The 23,137-nt window shown below is 40.5% G+C and overlaps 1 protein-coding gene across 1 annotated transcript; it reads left to right on the top strand.

Moving 5' to 3' along the window:
• Positions 1-216: 216 nt before the first annotated feature.
• On the top strand, positions 217-21,633 carry DONSON (DNA replication fork stabilization factor DONSON). The gene is made up of 10 exons (XM_089676340.1): positions 217-610; positions 4,692-4,763; positions 5,890-6,090; positions 8,282-8,460; positions 10,372-10,550; positions 13,341-13,452; positions 15,713-15,811; positions 17,113-17,311; positions 17,822-18,028; positions 19,343-21,633. The coding sequence occupies exons 1-10, from the start codon at positions 296-298 to the stop codon at positions 19,478-19,480; spliced, it is 1,701 nt and encodes a 566-aa protein (XP_089532466.1). The 5' UTR covers positions 217-295; the 3' UTR covers positions 19,481-21,633.
• The last annotated feature ends 1,504 nt before the right edge of the window (positions 21,634-23,137 follow it).

The following is a 23,137-nucleotide window of genomic DNA, read 5'->3' as shown; positions in this document are numbered from 1 at the left end:
CGGCGGGACCTCAGCGGCTTCTAGCAGAGACTGATATTACTTTCACAGCGGCCTCTATTGGCGATCACTGGTACTGGCACCGCTGATAGACAGCGGGAGGTACTTGGGCGGCCTCTTTCGGTGACTGCTGGTACTGTCACAGCTATCAGGCGGTGGGCGGGACTCGGGCGGCCTCTAGCAGTGACTGATTGTGAATGGAGAAGGGGCGGTCCCGTAGGCAGAGCCGGGGAAAGCGCGGGACATTCGGAAGTCCCTGTAGTCAGTCGGTGTGTAGAAGGTTCGGTCGGTGTCCACCATGTCTGAGCTGCTCCCCGGTTACTCCCCCAGCTTCAAGAAGCCGGCCGAGATCCTGCGGCTGAGCCGGCGGAGGAGCCGCAGCGAGGCGGCCCCGCGGACGGCGCTGTTTTCCCCGGGGGAGTTGGCCAGACGGGTGCCCGGAGTCCGGCCGTTCTCCCCGGGGACACAGAGGAGCGGGGGGACGGCGGTGAAGAGGAGGAACCCGTTCGCCAGTCTGGAGAACACTGTGGAGGCGAAGAGGAGAGCGGCCAGCCTGGCGGAGTGTGACTTCATCGTGCCGGCGGCGGAGAAGGAGAACCCGGAGCCCGTCCAGGTCAGTCCGGGGACAGGAAGGGTTAATGGGCACTTTATACTTCCCGGCAAAAATCAGCCAATGGCAGGGCGCCACGTCATTATTGTGCTTGTTACAGCGGAGGAGCAGATGGTTCCCTGGGGATCACGTGACAGCTGTGTGTACATGGCCACGGTCTATGTCCCCGCTCTACCTCTGATTGGCAGCTGCTGTGTGTACGGGATCGGCGCGGGCTGTGCACACCTGGAGGAGGATAGTGGGAGAACAGAGCACTGCCCAGCATCTCCTCCAATGACACAACTCCTCGTATGAGAGGGTGAAACCCCATTGCTCTTGAGACTGTGCTGGGAGATACAGCAAACTTGCTGGCAATGGCACGTATAGATGAGCCATCCTGGAGGAGCTGGACTGCCTGTGCAACCTCTGTAGGGTCCAGGTATTGCCTCATGCTACCAGTAGTGACACTGACCCTAGCCAAATACAGTGGTGGACCTGCCAATTCTGGTGTTCAATGGCAAATGCCAATCAAGCTCTATGGTGTCGGGCAGTGAGTACAGGGCCCACTAGAGGACGTCGGGCCCTCAGGCCACCCTCAAAGTCTGTTTCTGATTGTTTGGTCAGAGACATTCATATCAGTGGCCTGCTGGAGGTCATTTTGTAGGACTCTGGCAGTGCTCATCCTGTTCCTCCTTGCACAAAGGAGCAGATACTGGTCCTGCTGATGGGTTAAGGACCTTCTACGACCCTGTCCAGCTCTCCTAGAGTAACTGCCTGTCTCCTGGAATCTCCTCCATGCTCTTGAGACTGTGCTGGGAGACACAGGAAACCTTTTGGCAATGAGACGTATTGATGTGCCATCCTGGAGGAGTTGGAATGCCTGTACAACCTATGTAGGGTCCAGGTATCGCCTCATGCTACCATTAGTGACACTGACCCTAGCCAAATGCAAAACTAGTGAAAAACAGTCATAAAAGATGAGTAGGGGGAAAAAAATGTCAGTGACCTCCACCTGTAAAACCATACCTGGTTTGGGGGTCGTCTCGTTGCCCATGTAGTGCACCTGTCAATTTCATTAACACCAGAGCAGGTGAAACTGATTAACAACCCCCTCTGCTACTTAACTGACCAGATCAATATCCCAGGAGTTTCATTGACTTGATGCTATACGCTAAAAAGTGTTCCTTTTAATTTTTTTTCGAGCAGTGTATATCAGCACTTATTGATTGAGTTGATAGTGCACTTTTTGATCATTTGTTATATGTTGTATTTATGTATATTCATTTTTTTTTTTTCTATCTGATAGCGCACTGATTCTAGTATATGTTTAGAATGTCTTTTGTATTCAGATCAGGGTGGATTTGATTTAAATCAAACTGATTTAAATCACTAGTCAGTAAGGCTTGATTTAAATCCTAGTTTTCTACATAGACTAATTCTTGCTGGTATAACTTTAATATGCAAGTAGATGAAGATTTTTAGAATAACAACTTTTCATATTAGTTTTTTTATCCCCAGTTTAATAGGTTAATCATTCATATTTGGACAACTTTTCTGTTGTACTTAGGAAGGAGAAAAATAATCATTACCTTAATAATAACAATTTAAATAGATTTATTCAACTGAAACAATAACATTCCAGCATATGTTATTTGCGTAAACAAACATCCATGTTTGTTAACTAATTTGGCTAAACAAAATATATATATTTTAAGAAACTTAGACTGTCAGCCCCTTCCTCCTCACACTTCGTTTCACTTTCTTCTTGTGCAGATCTATTCCACTCCAAACAATCAGAAAAATATTGTTTCTATTCTATTCACTGAACTTCTTGAAACTTAGCACTGAAGGGGTTGGTTCTGTATTCATAGGTTTGTAGAAGTTAGGATTAAGGTCTTTTTCCTAACTCTGTTCATGTTATAACATTTTTGCTGTGAAGAAGAGGCATGTGATCTCCGCTGAGTCAAATTCAGTTTTGAGAACTGCAAAAGTAAACCGAGCATCTGTGATAATATCTTGTAGGCAGAGAAACTGCCCAATAATCTTACAAAAACCTCTGGAAGAGCATGACATTGTGAATGGATTCATGGAATTTATTTACCAAAAAAATTAAACACATACAGCCTTATTCTACATAATTAAAAAACTAATCTTTATTTCATGATGGAATAACCTTTGGATGGTAATATATTTTCCTCAAATAGCATTTTATTTAAAAACTCCGATTTTAAATAAAAAAACTCCGATTTTAAATAAAAAAACTCCGATTTTAAATAAAAAAAATCCGATTTAAATAAAAAAAATCAGATTTTTTTTTTTTGATTTATAAAAAAAAATCATTGATTTTTATCCACCCTGATTCAGATGTTTAATTGGTACAGCTCTGGATATACAGTGGGGTTAATAATTATCCCCTGCAGATTTTGTATGTTTGCCCACTCACAAAATAAGACCATGTATTGTAAAGTCATGTTTTGCTTGGGGATCAAATTCTTTTTTTACACAATGAACTGCAACTCCATTTATAACATTTATATCATGGGTTTTTTTTCTGGATTTTTGTTTGATACTCTATTATTTAAAATACACCTATGATAAAAATTATAGATCCTTCATGTCTTTGTAAGTGGGCAAACTTACACAATTTACAGGAGATGAAGTAATAATTTTTGCCACTGTAGGGTGTTACACTGAGCGCATAAGAACTTTTTTTTTCATTTAAATATTAGGTTGACTCATTTCTTGTGCTGTCACGTGGGGGTAGGGAGGGAGTCCTTTGTCCTGTGTAAGCTCCAAGTCATGACCTGAAATAAAGGGATTGTTTTATTCGCTTGTAATACTGGTGCTCTGAGATGCTCCGGAATTCTACTTCATGATCATTAGTGATTCTATAAGTCTGTTCGCACAAGTCATAACTTTATGTATTTTTAGAAAAGTCAGATTATAAAGCAGAAGCTACAATTTTTACAGCAGATGGCAGTATTCCAGACCTAGGATAATCCTCATTAGAGGATTTAATTTGATCTGTGCTGTGCACCAAAACATTTCTTTCCAGGAGTCCTGTTTTAAAGTACCCCCTACATGTAAAAAAAACAAAACAAACACTTTATAAACAATCCATTAGAGTTTTAAATAACCCTGAATATTTTTGCATTGTGATTATGGGGCTTCTAATATTCATCTTGATCTGGTCACGTCTGTGTATAACTAAAAGGAACCTGAAATAAGGGAAGTGCCATTGCTTATTTGTCTTTAAAGATGTATGTTCCAGGGTTACGATTTCTGTCATTCCTTTATTACCTGGTAAATCACCAACCTGGAACATACCTGTGCATATCCAATGTCTGAAATACTTTCTCAGTAACAAACCTGGAACATCCATGTAGAACATAAGATTGGTACCGCTGATGACTGCTTACAGAGGATTAAAATGATGGCTGAGCACCCAGCAGTCTCACATGGAGCTCATTTTATCAATGGTAGCCACAGAACCTCCCTAGTGTCAGGTTTGATTCAAAGTGTTTGAAATGTTCTATTAAGAAAGATTCTGCTGTCCGTTAATGGAACAAATATTTATACTATATCTCTAGAAAAGCACTGTAGCTAAGATTATCACTTGCACTAGGGTTGTCAGTTAGAATCCCAACCACAGCACTACCTACTTGGAGTTTCAATGTTCTCTGTGTGCCAGCGTGGGTTTCCTCCCAATTCAATTTCCTCCCACACTCCAAAGACATGCTGGTAGGTTTACTGGCTCATGTCTAAATTGGCCCTAGTATGTGTATGTATTATTTTGAGATAGGGACCCTAGATTGTACGCTCCTTGAGGGCAGGGACTGATGTGAATGTACAATCTATATATATATATATATATATATATATGTGTATATATATATATATATATATATATATATATATATATATATATATATATGTATATATATATGTATGCGTGTATGTATATGTAAAGTGCTGCGTAAATTGCTGGCGCTATATAAGTACCTGTAATAAATAAAAAGCACAAAAGCTATATGGCCTTTTATGGACAAAATATTTTTACATGTCTTGCTTTCAAAGAAATTAATCAGTGTTTTGTGTTTTTCAGTTTCATTCGGTAGAAGAAGTACTTTGGGAAGACAGCCTTGCGACTGAACCTGCTAATACCACAAAGAGTGAAGTAAATATCACAAATTTATGAAGCTTCTCAGTAACAATTGTACCCTTTTTTTTTTTTTTTTTTTTTTTGAGAGGCTCCTTTTTTAAATACTAATACTATACTTTTGAATAAATAAGACTCCTTTCAGTAGTTTATTTGCCATACTTGTCCTGTTAGAGAGATTTCCCTTTACTTCCTGTCTTGTAGGCACAACGGGGTGAAAGGTGATCCTCCAAAGTCAGGAGATATATACCCACTTATACAGCTGTCACTGAAACATTGTCCCTGTTAAAGATTTCCCTTCTATTCCTGCTCCACTGAACATTCAGTTTATTTTTAATCTTGGTGATATTGATTCCCTGGAAAAACAGACTGAATCTGTGTAGCAAGGACTTGGAGAAATGTAAACCTGACAGATTTTCCAATCCTTCCCACTCTGTCCAAAACAAACAGAAAACGGTTTGGCTTTAGATACACTTAGATCTAAGGCAATCCATATTATGTTTATATTGTAATATCTAAGCTTTCAATATATAGGTGTGCATTAGATGCAGATAATATAGGTCTTACCCCTGTCACTGATGTCCCCAAGTGCTTTCACTTTATTTTACCTAATCACTTGAAGGTGGATATTTTTTAGTCAAATGCCGATCTTGCATTGTAACTCTTTGTCTTAAGCAGGCCATTGATGATACGATTTTCTTTCCTTCCACTCATGGCTGGAAGGAAAGAAGATCACTCAGTTCCCCTATTAATACAGTGTTAATGGGTGAGTGCCTCTTACAAAGCTATTGTGCTCTGTCTGCAGGAAGCCTTCCCTGCCAGCAGAACACGATGATCACTGCTAGAAGCTACAGCCACCGGCAGTAATTGCATACAAAAAACCTGATGTGCTGGTTGTACTGAAGTTGATCGTTGGGTCAACTTCAGTACATCAACCTGCGCACAGATGGATTGAGTCTTGGCCATTTCAGCAGGGATCCATCCATCAATCCATCTTTGGCCAGCTTTAGTCTACTTTATTTAATATATTTAATTCAACTAAGAATGTATCTACACCTTTTGATTACTATTCCAAAAATAGTTACATGTGTCATGGTAATACTTTTCTAATTTTTGTTTTTTTTCCTCTTCTCACCTGTATCAGTCTCCAGAGAAGCCGCTCACAACCACTGAGCCAGCAAAGGGGTCGGTGACTTATCCAGCAGACTGGAGTCTAAAGACACGTCTTTTATTTACCTCTCCCCACCCGTTTTCCTGGACCGATCACTTAAAAGCTCAGGAAGAAGCTCAGGGCCTAGTTCTACATTGTCGGGCCACGCCAGTCAGCCTGCCTCAAGCAATAGCTGTAATTATTATTTCTTCTTCTTCTCACGTGTTCTATCCAGCAACTGTGGCCATCAAATCTCCCCAAACTGTTGAACTGTAGGGAAGTCTCTTCAGTAGCTCTCTTAACTTAGGACTAAACCCCATGATCACCATAGAATATGGATTCAGTGCGTGAGCTGTTGAATATGAATACATTTGATTTTCCACCTGGTTTGTTGCTACCGTGCTTTCTTTTTATGTCATGGCTGATTACCTGATTGACCCAAACAATAAAGCTCCTATTATGCATTTTAGGCTTTCAACACGGTTTTGGGTAAGCTGTTCCGGCTATTATGTGGCAGAATGAGTTGCTATTAGCTGAGTGACTGTGCCTGTAGAGAGAGGATCTTAACCTCCCTGGCGGTATGATTATTTCAGATTTTTGGTGCTGAAAGCGGTATCATTATTTTGCATGGAAATCTGGGGTTTTTATATTGTAGGCCTGTTGGTTCCTGCCAACCCCTATGTCACTGGTGTTCTAGGTGGTCAGCAGGAGGAACCCCGTCACCCAACAGGGGCACACTATCCAACAAATCTGGACTTTTATATCTCTTTGCTGTATATTCTTAAACCTGATCACAGGGTTGCCTTAAGATGAGGGAGGGTTTTGACAGCTATTGTCAAGAGATGACTTACATATATTTCAACAGACACCTTAGCTGCTGACAAAAACTAACCTAGATATGAAGGGCAGAACCCTTTAAATGAGCAACAGAAATATGTTCAACAGTGAAAAAATATATGCAGAAAATGCATAATGAATATTTAAATTAACACAATTTTCTTTGATAAGTGTAAACAGTTAACCTCCAAGGAAACCATTTTAGTGACCATAAAAACTCAGATGAGGAGTCCTTCAAAATCATGCCTCTGGAGGACATAAATGAATCAGACCCAGACTGAATATTTACTGTAATGATGCCATAGACCAGGGGTGTCCAAACTTTTTTCAAAGAGGGCCAGATTGGATGAAGTGAACATGGTGGAGGGCCGAACATTTTTCCGAACATTCTTTGAACCATTACAATTAAATGCAAATAAATTATTTTATGCCAAGTTAATTGCAAACGACATACTTTTCATTTCATAACATTAAGATCAATTGACAGCTGAGTTTTCACAATGTATTGAAAATAAATTAAAAAAAAACTTACCTGCACTAATGTGAAGGGTGAAAAAGGTAGCTGGAGCTGAAGTCTCTGCTCGGCAGCCGGGAGGGGAAGAGAAACACACTTCACGCTGGAAGCCCGGCCCTGACGTCACCGCCCTCTGTCGCTCCCAGCGCGGTGCAGTCACGCATGCGCACTGCTCTCAAGCAGAAGATTGTCTGCCACAGAAGGGAGGGCCGTGCGACAGCCGCATTTACACAGACCAGGGAGAACGCGCCGCAGTCAGGCATGCGCACTGCCCTCTGCTTTCAAGCAGAAGACTGTCTGCCATAGAAGGGAGGGCCACATTACACAGAGCAGGGAGGGCTGTTGGAGGGCCGTATTAAACCGACCCCCGGGCCGGACTTTGGACATGCCTGCCATAGACGATTTACATTACGGCACTACCTGCTTATGCCTGTTACTTATAAGGGAAACTCTGGGTAGAAATATGCATTTGATATTACTAACTTTTAAAGGTGCATTTAATTTCTTTTAGACTGCTCAGTACACTTTCCGGTGACCACATATTTCAACCCACATTTTTCTGTATCCAGTTTATTAGATGTTGCTTTGATTGTATGCATGGCTTGCCTTTAATGAACATTCTCAAATAGGTCTAAAATTGCTTAATATGTGATAAATATTGATTTGTCAAAGATAGCAATTTCATAGTTCAGACCTGTTAATGTGTCTTTTGTACTTATGAAAGCTGCTTCATGTATACAGGAAACTACAGAGTATATGTAGAAACGATAATTTTAATACACGAAACATGTGCATGATTTACTTTATATTGATCTTTCACATGTACATACATTAGGAATACTACTATTCCCCTTTTAATATATTAAGGTATTTGGACAGCAGCTACTTAGCACACTTTTATGTTTACGCTTATCCCCATATCACCTACAGTAAAATCAACCCAGTAAAACTTCAACCCTTTGAGTTTATTAACCAAATAGTTTAAACTAGATTTGACATGTTGCACCTGTAAATTATTTGTGTTTTCTTCTTTAGGAGCCAAAGCAGTGCACTGAACTCCGGTGTGCTTTTCAGCAATCTCTGGTGTACTGGCTTCATCCCTCCTTACCCTGGCTACCTCTCTTCCCCAGAATAGGAGCCGATCGCAAAATGACTGGGAAGAACAGTCCTTGGTCTCAAGATGAATCTCTGCAGCAGGTGTTAATGAGCGAATGGTACACCTAATACCTTCATGTTTGAGTATTTAAACTTGTAGTGATAACTGCGCTCACTAGTTTCTTCCTTTATTTTTACAAAGAGGGTCAGAATGCACTCAAAGGCAGGATTTGCATTAAATGCTCATTCCCTATGCTACAATATCATAGCTTCCAGGTTGATGTGGCTTTGCAAGCATATTGTGTAAGCCTAGCATCAAGCATTCTCCTTGTATTGCTTGTTACAGTGGTAATTGAATTTTGAAAGCCCTACAAGGAGTGTGAAATACCTGTTGATATCGACAGTTTCTTCCTCTTCCTGCAACTACACTACCTACAGACTCTACCTGCTGAATGTAGTCACACATCTGAGCAGAAGTAAACTGGGGTTATACATGGTGTGCTCTACTGTGTGGCTAAGCCGTGCCTGTCACAACCTGTGGCAGTTCTTGTTGAATGATTGACAATGGCAACATACTTCTAAACATTCGATGTTGTGACAGGAACTGTCAGTCTGCATACTGCCCCCCTCTAGCATTCAGAATAGATGTGCTGTGCGTAATATTCCTGATGGTGTCCCAAACACATATGACTCAATGTAAATATGCTGTTTGGCTGATTTTTCCATTTCATGGCTTAATTAAATGTTTGAAGCATACCTAAAGTCAAAAACAAGAATTTAATACATTTCTGTTTATCAATGTGGTTGCTGCTGTGGTTTTTCTTTTATTTGGCTTTTTTCCTTTTTCGCTTGGTAGGCCTGCTAATACCACACTTTCTGTCCTTAGGAAGCTATACTTCTCAGTTGTGTCTGGAGGGAGCTATGGCTGTCACCTTAGGCTGCTCTTCTATATTTTGGATAGATCACAAATGGGTCTTTTGCTATTTATCTTCATTACATGGGGGAATACAAATTGGTAGTATTGCTTGAAGGCAGATAACATTACTGGCAAGATCACCAAGTATTTTCTGTACTTAATAAAATGTGTAGCTGCTGATGGAAACAGCCAAGCGCTGTGAAAAAGAAAGCACAGAGCTGGTACTTATAATTGTACAGAATTTGGAATAAATACAAATAATTGCAAATAATAAAGGTCCACTTCCACTAGACTGGAAGTGATGTACTCAGGGGAAAGGAAGCTCCTGAGGCTTTGCAAATGATGAAACGCGTAGGAGGGGACTTGCAGTCTACGGAATGCATGCTGGGAAACCAGTGGCACTTCCTGGTTTGTTACTGAGACTACCTGGTGGCATCGAACACATTGTAAGTGCATTTTATTTTGGTTTATGATGTAATAAAACTTTATTACACTATTAGAGGCTTCTCCTTTCTTCCTCAATGGCCCTGCTGTATATATCCAGTGGTTCTGGGAGAACTTAAGAGGCAAAGCAGAAGCAGTGAAAACTGCATCTTTGGCAACGTCTCTTATTAACCACATATTTTGCCTGGTTTCCATCTTTGGTCCCGAGGTGCATATTGGAACAAAAATAGTTTTTTGTCTTGTGTATACAGAGGGTTAATTCAGTCTGGTGAGTGTGGTATATGTTGATTAGCACTTGGTGGTGTGGAGCACATATCTTGTGGCACACGGGGGAAGTTTGGAATACTGAATACAAGTTCTGTTTTGGGACTCACTTGGACTTTTATTATTTGCATCTGTTCACAATTTAGTATAATTGTAAGTACCAGCACTGTTTATTCTTTTTCACACCGTCACTTTTACATGAGCAGGAGTCTGTTCATTTAGAATTTTGACTACTTTTATACCTGTCTTTTTAATGTTTTTCTTTTTTTTTAATATGATGAGGAGAAAATGGTGCTGGATATTTGGGTATGCAGGCACAAGGTTCTAAATGTTGGGTAAGACTACTTTTCACTAAAGGTACATTTATTTGTTTTTTTTTTTTTTGTTTTGTTTTTACCCTTTGCAGGTCTCTTAGCTTCACATCTTTGTACAATTTGGTTAAGGCAAAGCTGTGCCCATACTTCTATGTGTGTACGTATCAGTTCACAGTGCTGTTCAGGGCAGCCGGTATTGCAGGAAGTGATGTCATTACAGCGGTCATGTCTCCAACCACACGAGGCTTAAGAGAAGCAATGAAGAATGAAGGTAAATTTAAATATTGATTTACTCCAGGCAGTTACAAAAGGCAAAAATTAATAGTTTTGTACTCAATACAAGATTAAATGTATTTTTCTTTAACCCCTTGGTGCTGGCGCCTCTCGGCCCTTTAAGGGTTTCAGAAGCCGGGAGGCGATGCAGGGTTTTAGGGTCATGTGACCGCTGTGATTCGCTGTCACGGCGGTCACATGTTCGATAAAGGTCCTAATCGAAAGAGGAGATCGGGACCTTTCCATGAGTACCGGACGTGTGCTGTCAGCACATATGTTTTTCTTAATTGTACGCAAATGTGCGGCCGCTCGGCGTCTAGGCCCAGATGACGGGAGGCCGCACCCAGGCTGCAGCCGGTGTCGAGAGGTTAATGTAGGAAATGCATGTGTGTATTTACTTGGTATCTGATGGAAACTGACATGCAGATTTCACTTGTAGAGACATCAGTTTTGATGCCTGCTTCAATGAGTTTTATACGTTGTAGATTTCTGCACAGAAAAAATCTGCATGTGATACCAGTATTGTGGTGTGAACAGGGCACATGGGGAACAACTGATTTTGTTGTGCCCTTGCAGAACGCGTGCAATAAAACTGACATGTCTGCATCATGGTGTGAATGAGCCCTAAAGTGTTGCTTAAGTGCACTAAAGAAAAATCCGCTTTCTTGCCCTGTCATACCAAGTTGTATAAATCTGTGTAGATGTACAAAAAATGTAATTCTTTTGCAGGTAAAACTGTTCATATGCATGCTTTTCATCTGTGTTTTTGTTTGAATGGAGTTTTAGTAAAGAACCTTGTATGGATACATTCTAGAATATTTCATTGAGAGAAATTTGGTGATGTTGCTAGTATCCTAGTTGTACAGTCATGGCTAAAAATATTGGCACCCCTGCATTTCTGTCAGATAATGCACCACTTCACACAGAAAATAGTTTCAATTACAAATGTTTAGGCATTCTCATGTCTTTCTTTTGTTTGTATTGGTGTGACACAAAAAAGTGGAGAAGCAAGAAGCCAAATCTGACACATCCCATGCAAAACCCCAAAATTGGATTGGACACAATTATTGGCACCTCAATTTAATATTTGGTCGCACACCCCTTGGAAAAAATAACTGAAATCAATCGCTTCTTGTAACCATCAATTAATTTCTTACACCTCTCTACTGGAATTTTGGACCACTCTTCTCTCGCCGACTTTGCCAGGTCTCTCTGATTGGAAGGGTTCCTTTTCCCAACTGCTGTTTTGAGATCTCTCCACAGGTGCTGTATGGCATTGAGATCTTTGTCTAAAACCATTTCTGGGTGCTTTTTTCATGTGTGCTTTAGGACCCACGACCTTTGACTGAGACCCAACTTTCTGACACTGAGTTCTACATTGCACCCCAGAATTCTTTGGTAGTTTTTCAGATTTCATAATGCCATGCACATGGTCAAGACATCCAGTGCCTGAAGCTACAAAACATCAGTGAACCTCCACCATGTTTGATTGTAGAGACTGTTTTCTTTAAAGGCCTCATTGCTTTCTCTGAACAGTAGAATGATGGACTTTACCAAAAAGCTGTAATTTTGTTGCGTCTGTCCACAGCACATTCTCCCAAAAGGATTTTGGAAAACTCCAATCAGGCTTTTTTTATGTTTGTGTCAGTAGTGGGGTCCTCCTGGATCTCCTACCATAGCCTCCCTTTTCATTCAGGTGGCGAGGTATAGTACAAGCTAACAGTTGTACTCTGTGTCTGAAGGTCAGTGTTCGTTGCAATCTTTGATCAATTTTTCTTTTTACCATGTCCAGGGAGATTAGCTACAGTGCCATGGGCACTTCTTGACAATGTTGTGCACAGTGGACACAGGAACACTTAAGATCTCTGGAGATTGACTTGTAACCTTGAGATTGTCCATGCTTTTCCACAATTTATGTTCTCAAATCTTCAGACAATTATTTACTTCTTTCTCTTCTACATGCTCCATGTGGCACACAGACACACAACAGAAAGGTTCAGTCAAATTTTCACAAGTTGGAACTGGTTGTCAGTGTGTGATTTTCTATGTTGTCAGCACCCGTTAATTGATACAGGCGAGTTTAATTACAAATTACAGGAGCATCACAAATTCAAAATGCAATTGTTTCTTACAATTTGAGAAGGTGCCACTAATTTTGTCCAGTCCATTTTTGGGTTTGTGTGTGGAATGTTGGATTTGGCTTTTGTTTCACCACTTTTTTGTGTCATACCAATACAAACAAAAGAAATAAACATGAGAATGTCTAAACATTTGTAATTGTTACAATTTTCTGGGTGAAGTGGTGCATTATTTCACAAATACAGGAGTGCCAATATTTTTGGCCATGACTGTATACCAGTCTCTCTGCTTCAGCATTTCCCAAGTCATTTGACTGTGCACATATCAGGGAAATTTTCCCCAGAAAATAATGGTGAAGCTCTACTGACTTTCATCATCCAATCATGTGGAAGGAAAAAATGCTGTTCCTTTTATTTTCCTTGCACATGATTGGGTATTCTTTGTCATGTGAAATTTCACTACATTCATTAAGTTATAGGGAAAGTTAATCTGCATAGTGCAACTTCTCTTGCAAAGCAACTCCAGTAGTGGTGAAGTTGGAGGATCAGGGGAAGGGCCCAGAGAGATGGCATTTTCAGAAGGCCCAGCAGTAGCCCTCACAATGTTTTGTCCTAAGTTTGCATTTTTTAAGAAACCATGCAAAAGATGGAGATAGCTGACTCTTGGCTTTTTTTTTTTTTTTTTTAATCTGTGCTAAATTTTGTTTTAGGAATTGAATTTTCTCTCCCACTGGTGGAGAATGAGCCGAACAGAAAGCAGAAGACTTGTGAAACCTCCCAGTCCGAGGACAAGGAAATTGGAAACACGAGTGAAGGAGAGGAGTAAGTGCAAAACCCCTCTGTTTTATGTCCATATTCAATGAAAATGCGCTGGAGATATTTCTATAGAAATAGTGAAACCTCTTCTCATGACTGTTGAAATCATTCAAAGAGTCCTATTTTGTATGTAAGATCAAACCGCGCAAATCCCCAATCAACTGAAGTCACAAAGCTGTAAAAAAAAGAGGATATTGTCTCTTCTAGGTGAACCCTTAAAACTTTGAGCAATATGGAAACATTCACACCTCCTGGAAAAATGATCAAAAATTGAAACTAAAACACTGTAATAGTTAAACTAAATAAGTGCATACATATGCCCTATGAAGACCCTCTCCCCTCTGAAGGGCGATTAAAAAAAAAAAAATTATTGAATAAATGGAGTACAATAATCATAAATATGTGTAAGAAACCGTGAGGTGTGGTCAAATTAACCTAAATATCATACATTATCTATGAGCCCTATGAAGACCCTCACACCTCCTGAAGAGTGATCGAGGTTGAGGATAGGTCAAATCTCCAATATGCAAAAAAATTCACCTCAAATATACATAAAGGTAAGTAGAAAAAAAAAAAAAAAACCTCAAAAATTCCATATAGACATAAACCATAGTCCATAAGTATGAGAAGAAAATTCCACAATCAATGGTATTATAGTAGACAATGCTGTAAGTGCAAATGTAGATAAACTTGCTTCAACTGGTCACCAGAATACACACCACCATAGCAACGAATGGAGGCTTATTAGAAATGGAGACCCCCTTAATTACAGGGGGTCCCAACCAGCTTTATAATGTAGAGCACTGGCAGGCTTACCGTATCACGCCCCAAAACATGGAACTTCCCAGACTCCAACTTGAATGAAAACTCAGTGTAGTGCCAGATAAGGTTATGAAAAAGAAAACATGCCTCTCATAGTGCAATACGTATCAAAAACGTCTTTATTTGCGCAAATAGGATCCTACTTACAAGCTGTAGAACAATTAAAAGCATTCACATGAACCATATCCAAAATGGCCCACAGCACGATAACCCCAGAGGGAGGCTCTGCCTGACATGTTTCGTCATCACAAGACGTCCTCTAGGGGCTACAAAGCCACCCTCTTCCATCGCGCTTTAAATAAGAAACATCCAAGCCTCGATTTGGAGCACAACCAGCAGAAACCGATCACCGGAAGTGGAACCATGCCTCGGTTTCACAATTCCAATCTCTGTTTGGCCATTGTCAAAAGGAGTCAACTTGCTTCACATAACTATTTCTGGTTTGGGAATCAATATTTGCAACAGAGAGGTGTTGCTATGGGAGCTAAATACGGTACTAGCCTGGCCAATCTGTTCTTGGCCAGATGGGAGGAGGACGTCGTCGGTATTACACAGCCTTCGCAGCTCATTTTGTGGGCCAGGTATATCGACGATGTCGTCCTCCTGTGGGTTGGCACCTTTGCGTCGCTACAAGCATTTATGACCTCTTTAAATCAAAATGATTTAATCCATGTTCATACCGTGGGGTTCATAACATTTGACATTGTATATCCATTTGGTTTCTAATCTAGAAATTTCCTTTTTGATGGCGCTACCCAGCCAATGTGGAATGTAAACAAAACCGTTCTCCTCCCTGTCAGCTCGTGCACACTGCTTTGCACAGGAACATGAACCACAGAAGAAGTACAACCAAAAGAGCTTTGACTGTACTTCTCCTTTTTAAGCTGGTAAATATTAAGGTGGTGCTCGCCTTCCAAACTGGAATCCTATACCCAGCAATAATCTCAAAGAATCATCAATACCAAAATATAAACAAGCCCATGTTTGTTAGTTTGGCTTTTCCTGCAAAATTCCTCAACTTTTGGGGACCGTGGCTAGAAGGGGGAGCTACAGGTATGAATGCATGCATGAACATCAATTTTCATGTTCTAAATGGAAAAGCAAAAATAATACCCTACAAAGAAGCTTGAAGTGGTTTGAAAATGACTATGCAAGTTGAAGGTGGTCCACCTCCTAACTAGATTGTATAGAAATGGTAAACTCTTAAACTATTTGTACATAGGACAATGGCTTACTAATATCTCCTGTGTTGTAATGTTGCTTTCCACTGTTTTTTTTAATTTTCATGAAGCAATACAGGCATTGATTTGGAATGTAGGCACTGTTGAGCCGTCCTTGTATTAAGAAATGTGCATTTTTTTTTTTGGAATTGTATATTCCAGATCATCACCATAATGGTTTGGGGTTTTTTTTAAGCCAATTATGTTTTGTTTAATGTATTCAGGCCTCCTCTAGACAGTGATGACGATGAAAGCTTCTCATGGTTGGAAGAAATGGGAGTAGAAGACAAGATTAAAAAGCCAGATGCCATATCAATCAAGCTGTATCCTTTCTTGACCTGTCCTATTGTTGTAGCTGAGCAAAGAATAAAAAGTTTTCTTACAGTGCATTCATAAAGTATTCAGAGACCCATCACTTTTTCTCAATTTTTTTTTTTATGTTACAGCCCAATAATACAATTATTTAAATTATTTTTTTTCTAATTAATCTACTCTGTACCTCAGAAATGTATGAAAAGGAAAAATGTAAATATCACATTGGCATAAGTATTCAAAGCCTTTGCAACAACACTTGATTTTAAGCTCAAGTGACTTCCATTTATCTTTATCATTGCTGAGATGATTCTACACCTTGACTGGAGTCCACCTGTGGTAAATGAAATTGATTGGACATGATTTGGAAAGGCACACATCACTTATAAAAGGCCTTACAGCTGACAATGCATACTGAACTGGAGCAAAAGCCATGAGGTCGAAGAAACTGCCTGCAGAGCTCAGAGACAGGATTATAGCAAGGCACAGATTTGGGGAAGGCTACAAAAACTTTCTACTGCACTGAAGGTTCTCAAGAGCACAGTGGCCTTCGTCATTCTCAAAAGGAAGTTTGGTACAACCAGGACACTTCCAAGAGCTGGTCACCCAGCCAAACCTTAGCCCTTCATAAGAAAGGTGACCAAGAACCTGATGGTCATACTAACTGAGCTTCAGAGATTCTATGTGGAGATGAGATAAAGTTCCAGAAGGACAGCCATCACTGCAGCCCTCCACTGATCTGGGCTTTATGGCAGAGTGGCTAGGTGGGAAGCTGTCTTCAATACTAAACACAGGAAAGCCCGCTTGGAGTTTGCAAAAAAAACACCTGAAGGACTCAGATTGTGAGGAATGTTGTGATGAAACCAAGATTGAACTGTTTTTTGGCCTCAATTCTAAACATTATGTATGAAGGAAACCAGACACTGTTCCCCTGCCCAATACTATCCCAACAGTGAAGCATGGTAGTTGCAGCTTCAGCCCTTACTGAATAGTGTAAAAATCAGCACAGTGATGCGCTTAACTTTGTTACTCTCTTCCTATCAGCATGCTCTTTGTTAGCACGTGAGCTGACTGGCTCCTTGCACTGCTTCTTCCTCACACTTCAGCTCTACTGTACAATAATTGCCAGAGACTGAAGCCAAGTCAAATTTAGGTACTTGCACTGCTTGCATTTATAAAATTACAGGAAGATATAAATTCTTCTTGATTTAAATTTTTGGCTGAATGAGATTTTGCGTGTGTTTGTGTGTTGGTTTTTTTTTTTTTTTTAAGCCCATATTCTTATGTTCCTTGACCCTGCATCAAACTACAGCCGTAAAGAAAAGCATGAAGTAAAACTGGATCATAGACCAGAATCTGTTGTCCTGGTGAAAGGTGCAAACACTTTCACATTACTCAACTTCCTGATCAACTGCAAGAGCATAGTAGCTGCTGCTGGGTCTCAAGCAGGACTCCCGCCAACACTGTTGTCGCCTGTCACTTTCAGGGGAGCCACTATGCAGACTCTAAAGGTACCTTGAAGGAGAAGGGACTTGAGGACTTTGTGCTATCTGCTCTGCATTACCTTCTGAATTTCCACAGTCTACCTTTTCTGCTTGTTGTTATAAAGTAGCCATTATGAAATGGGCATGTCTTTTGGTTTGCTTGCAGAGTTCTTAAGTGATGCCAGTGACAGACCTTCCAGTACTGATTTCTTCTTACAGAGATCACCGTATTTCCCTGACATTACCATCTGTGTTTCTTTTAAGAACAGAGCCATCTTTGTTTAGGCATCATCAAGGGTCATTACAGGGAGAGAGGAGGAAATGCTGTCTTCTGCCTGCAGCAGGCTGTTTTAATCTCAGCCTAAGCTGAGCTGCTAAAGCTCAGTCCCTGGAGCACAAGGATAGGTGTTTTATATTTTTTTTTTCCTTCTGTAAAATGCAGCACATCATGGTTATAATGTTGTGGCAAGGATTCATCTTTTTGAGCTACAAATTTTCATTTAACTGTCTGTCTTTTATTATTTCTGCATTCTCTAGGCCCGGAGTGTAAGTGTGAAAACTCAGGTTCAGTCCGGCTACAAAGATCAGTTCAGCCTGGAGATTAGCGGCCCGATTATGCCACACGCTGTACATTCCCTAGCACTTTTACTCACAGCAGCACAGAGGGGGAGCTTCTCAACTTCACTCTATACACATGAGCCAACTACAGTGTTCAACACATCTATTCATGACCGGTACTGCAAGGTGAGTTCTGGGTTAGAGGTACAGCCCCTAGAACTAGTGTCAAAGGCAGGCGTATGCTGTTTTGTTCTAGAGCTGCCACTTAATGTCTTATCCGGTGTCTGTAATCTGTGCTGCATAGGAGTTCTCTTTTTGTGAATACATACTGGCCAGCAGAATGGGTGGGGAGAACTATTAGTGTTCACAGCAGATGTAACATCAAGGCATATACAACACTTGGAGATGTCTTTTCTACAGGATAATTTGCAGTAGGTTTGTTTCTGAAGAATATTTGTACCATAATATGGGGAGTGTCATAAGTGACCTCTACTTTTTAAAATGCTAGTTGTTTGGTTGTCATGCTGATACAATGCCTTAAAGTGGAACTGCACCACAAACCAAAAATGCTATATAATTAATTTTTAATATTCAAAACAAACTAATTCATCCATCTGTCTCCTTGCTTTATTTTTGCTGAGATCATTTTGAAAAACACTTTCTGGCAGTGGCCATCTTGAGTAAGGGCAGATGATTCATGTAGCAGTTACTTCCTGGAATCCCCCCCCCCCCCCCCCCCATTTTAAAAGTGAGCAGTTAGTTTTTGTAGCTGCTGACTTTTTTTTTTTCCAACTGGAACTCCGCTTTAAGTATTGACCAGCAACAAGTATGCAGTTTAGGTGTTTTGGTTTTGTAGGTCAGCAATTTAAGCAACTGATGCCAAAGATGGCCAGGTAGCATTTCAAGGAGGTCAGCAATTGCAGCTCAGGGATCTCTTTTCCAATACTCAAGTTTGCTGTCACATTTATACAGGTTTTTATTCACATGATTTGCTTATAGTGGTTGTAAACCCTTACCTATACCCAGTGAAGTAACTGGCCTCAGGTGATACACAGAAACAAATTCTCCTACGTAAGTCGAACCTGATTATCTGCAGTTTTTTCTTCGCTACATCTGTTCAAAGTACTAAAATTATAAAGCTTGTCTAATAGTTCAGAAAAAAAGGGGGTGGAGAGCTGAAAGAACATTCTGCAGAGCTCAGTGAGGAGAGCTGATTGGAGGGAAGAGACACAACCCCTCCACATAGGAACAGAGCTGAGGCTGGAGGTCCTTGCCCTGTCACCATTTTTCTGTTGGTGTCAGGAAAACCTGTCAGAAGTGATTCATGCTGATAGAGGAAGAAAGCAGCAGACAGAAATCACACCTGGTTCTCTTTATTGAGACAAGTATATACTGTAGAGGGATATGCTTTGTTCATAGTTCATGTCTGAGGTTTACAACCACTTTAAGGTGTGTGTGTATATGTACATATAATATATTTTTTTTTTTACACACCCCCAGGAGAAGGACAGCACTGAGCTTGAAAACTGTGGACTTCACCCTCTTTCTTTAGAACAGTTCAGTCAGTTATCAATACTTGGAAAGACCTCATTACGCCAGCTGGAACTGAGCGACTACAAGTACACATGGAAATGCTGAACGCTTTCATAGCACTATGAAGCTGACCACTATGTGATGTCCTCCAGGCAGTTCCACATACCATGTGCAATGACACAGGATCTCCACTGCCAGGAACTGCCTGTGCGAATCTGTGGTTTACAAGTTTCATGGTTTTATTTTTTTACTTCAGTGACATGAACAGATAGTTTGTTTGGTTAGTCACATTATCAATATTTAATAACATTAAGTTATAATTTAATCAGCTGTGAGCCAATGCAGTTTACTCTGAGTATTTGATATGGTATTTATATAAGGAAACAGGATCTTATTAGACCTGTTCTCTGCTTCATGATGTTTTGGTGCTGAATATTGGAGAACCATATTTGCTTTGGCAAGTATATAAAGTGCAGCGCATACAAAAAGTCCACCGATTAGGCACAGTGTCAAAGGTATATGTGCAAATTGGTGCAATCAATGAAATAATACATAGACAAGTAAATAGAACAAAAACAATGTAAGCAATTAAACCAACAAATAGAGTCCTTCCAGAAACAGATCTGTGTGTCAGTGATGCTGGAGAGCACAAACGTGTCCAATTCCACACAGTGCTTAAAAGATCCGGTGAATGTTCCGCCACCACTGTGCACTCACCAGAATGCTACTCAGGCACTCAGGAGGCTCCGACAGGAGCCCTAATGCTGGGAATCGTGGGGATGACGAGCAGAAATGGTTTGTTGCAGACATGGCTTGCATTTCTCCTAGGAGGTCATCGATCCTGTGGACTTTGGGGAGCGGTTTGCATTGATCTTTTGCTACTGTACAAGTCGCATTCTGGTGAGTGCATAGTGGTGGCACCACACACACACACCGCGCTCGTCTTTTATATATTTCATATTTGCTTTAAAGTTGACACTTTTTGCTTGATATGTTAATCTCCCTCTATTGAGCTACCCACATATTAGGGATGATTTACTACAGCAGTGAATACAGTTTTTTTTTATTGGGCTAAGTTGAAGATAAAACAAAACTAAACAATTTAGTAAATCATCCCCATTATGCCGAGGGATAGAACAAGAGGATTTTTTTCACGACAGCAGTCCCTAGAGCAGAGACCAATAGACTTCAGTTTATTTGAAAAGTGGCTTCTGATTGGTTCATGTGGGTTACTGCACCCTCTTTTCTAAAACAATGCCAGCCAATGATGTCCTCTATGCCTAGTAAAAACAGTATGCCATATCCAGATTTAAAGGAAAACTATAGACAAAACCTTCCCCCCCCCCCATTTGGGATAACACAAGGTAGAGTTATAGCCCCTGTTGGGTTATATGTTGGGTTTTCCAATCTGTGTCCCATTTGGGAGATTTACCTTCACTTACTATTCCATGGCTAAAACTAAAAAAAAGGAAATCCCTGCAAATTAAGCCCCCTCCCCTCCTTCCAGCTCGCCAGAACTACTGTCCCCATGAAAGGTGTTTCTCCCCCCCCCCCCACTAAAAACCTAAAAGGTGTTCTAATCCCTCTCCACTCTGTCCAAGACTTTAAAAAAAAAAAAAAAAAAAAAAAAAAAAAAAGGTTTTGTCATTAGTTGTACTTTCACAGACCCACACTGTCCTAATGTTAAAGCCTGGTGTGTCTTAAGGGATTTTTTTTGTTTTTTTATATGAAAATCTGTTTTGGGCACAAAATGGATACTTATTCTTGGCCTGCTTCTGTTTGTCATCTGCCAGTCTGACTTCACTACCTAAATCGCTCACCAAAACAAGCATGTGACAAAAGTCAGACTAATGTCACACACTTATTGTGCATACTTTTGTTGGCTTAGTGATCCAGAGCAGCAGTTTCCAACCTTTTTGGCACCAGGGGGGGGAAAGCAAAGGTGAGATATGGCCTGCCTGCCACCAGCTAGCTGATTTACTGAAGGTGGCACACAATGCCGAATCGCATGGCAATGTACAGTAGCGCATTACATTGTACATTGCCATGAATGAAGTGTGCGTTCTGTACATTTCAAAAAAAGTTGTACATTAAAAAGGGAGCCATGTGATGCGCTGAATTGCGCCCCACACTGTCCCCTTCGCAACCGAAGCAGTAAAGCACTCCGGCAGATCTCCTTCCCTCACCTCCATTTTAATGCGTTTTAAATAAGATTGTGTATGATTGTGCATGAGTGCTATTAAAAATGTAAATCCCCACTGATGTCATGTCATTGATTGAACAAGTGTTTAAAGGGTAACTCCATTTTTGTGGGGGAGGAACAAAATAAATGATTAAAAAAAAACATACATTTGTGTTCAAAATAATAGCAGTGTGTTGAAAAAAGTGAATAAAGCTCAAAATCCTTCTAATAGCTTTTATTTCCATACACACAAATGCATTGGGAACACCACACATTCTATTCCAAATCAAAACATGAAGAAAAATATATCAAATTTGTGTTCCTCTAAAAAAAAAAATGGAAGAAAAGTGAATATTAGACTGTAAAGAAGAATACAAACACTGCTATTTTTTTTTTAACAAACTCAAACATTCACTATATAAACTGAAAAATGTTTGAAGATTTTGCTTTCCTTTGAATCACTTAATGAATATTTGGTTGTATAAGCACTGTTTCTGAGAACTGCTGTACATCTGTGTTGCATGGAGTCAACCAACTTCTGGCACCTGTGAACAGGTATTCCAGCCCAGGATGATTGGACTACATTCCACAGTTCTTCTCTATTTCTTGGTTTTGCCTCATAAACTGCATTTTTTTATGTCACCCCACAAGTTTTCTATTGGATTAAGATCCGGGGATTGGGCTGGCCACTCCATAACGTCAACCTTGTTGGTCTGGAACCAAGATGTTGCACGTTTACTGGTGTGTTTGGGGTCGTTGTCTTGTTGGAACACCCATTTCAAGGGCATTTCCTCTTCAGCATAAGGCAGCATGACCTCTTCAAGTATTCTGATGTATTCAAACTGATCCATGATCCCTGGTATGTGATAAATAGGCCCAACACCGTAGTATGAGAAACATCCCCATATCATGATGCTTGCGCAACCATGTTTCACTCTTCACAGTGTACTGTGGCTTGAATTCAGTGTTTGGGGGTCGTCTGACAAACTGTCTCCGGCCACTAGACCCAAAAAGAACAATCTTACTTTCATCAGTCCACAAAATGTTGCGCCATTTCTCTTTAGGCCAGTCAATGTGCTCTTTGGCAAATTGTAACCTCTTCAGCACGTCTTTTTTTTCAACAGTGGGACTTTGCGGGGGCTTCTTGCAGATAGCTTGGCTTCACATAGGCGTCTTCTAATTGTAACAGTACTCACAGGTAACCTTAGACCTTCTTTGATCTTCCTGGAGCTGATTGTTGGCTGAGTCCTTGCCATTTTGGCTATTCTATCCATTCGAATGGTAGTTTTTAGCTTTCTTCCACGTCTTTCAGGTTTTGGTTGCCATTTTAAAGCATTTGGAATCATTTTTAGCTGAGCAGCCTATCATTTTCTGCACTTCTTTATATGTTTTCCCCTCTCCAATCAACTTTTTAATTCAGGTACGCTGTTCTTCTGAACAATGTCTGGAACGACCCATTTTCTTCAGAATTTCAGAGAGAAATGCACTGTAACCAGCATGTACAACATTTGCTGCCGTCCTTCCTTAACCACTAGCCTACAGGGCACTTATACCCCCTTCCTGCCCAGGCCAATTTCCAG

This window comes from Staurois parvus, unplaced genomic scaffold, assembly GCF_062004578.1.
Source record: "Staurois parvus isolate SC_StPar_1 unplaced genomic scaffold, SC_StPar_1.0 ptg000166l, whole genome shotgun sequence".
Taxonomy (NCBI): domain Eukaryota; kingdom Metazoa; phylum Chordata; class Amphibia; order Anura; family Ranidae; genus Staurois; species Staurois parvus.
Note: the sequence above shows the minus strand (reverse complement) of the source record. Positions and strands in the feature narration are given on the sequence as shown.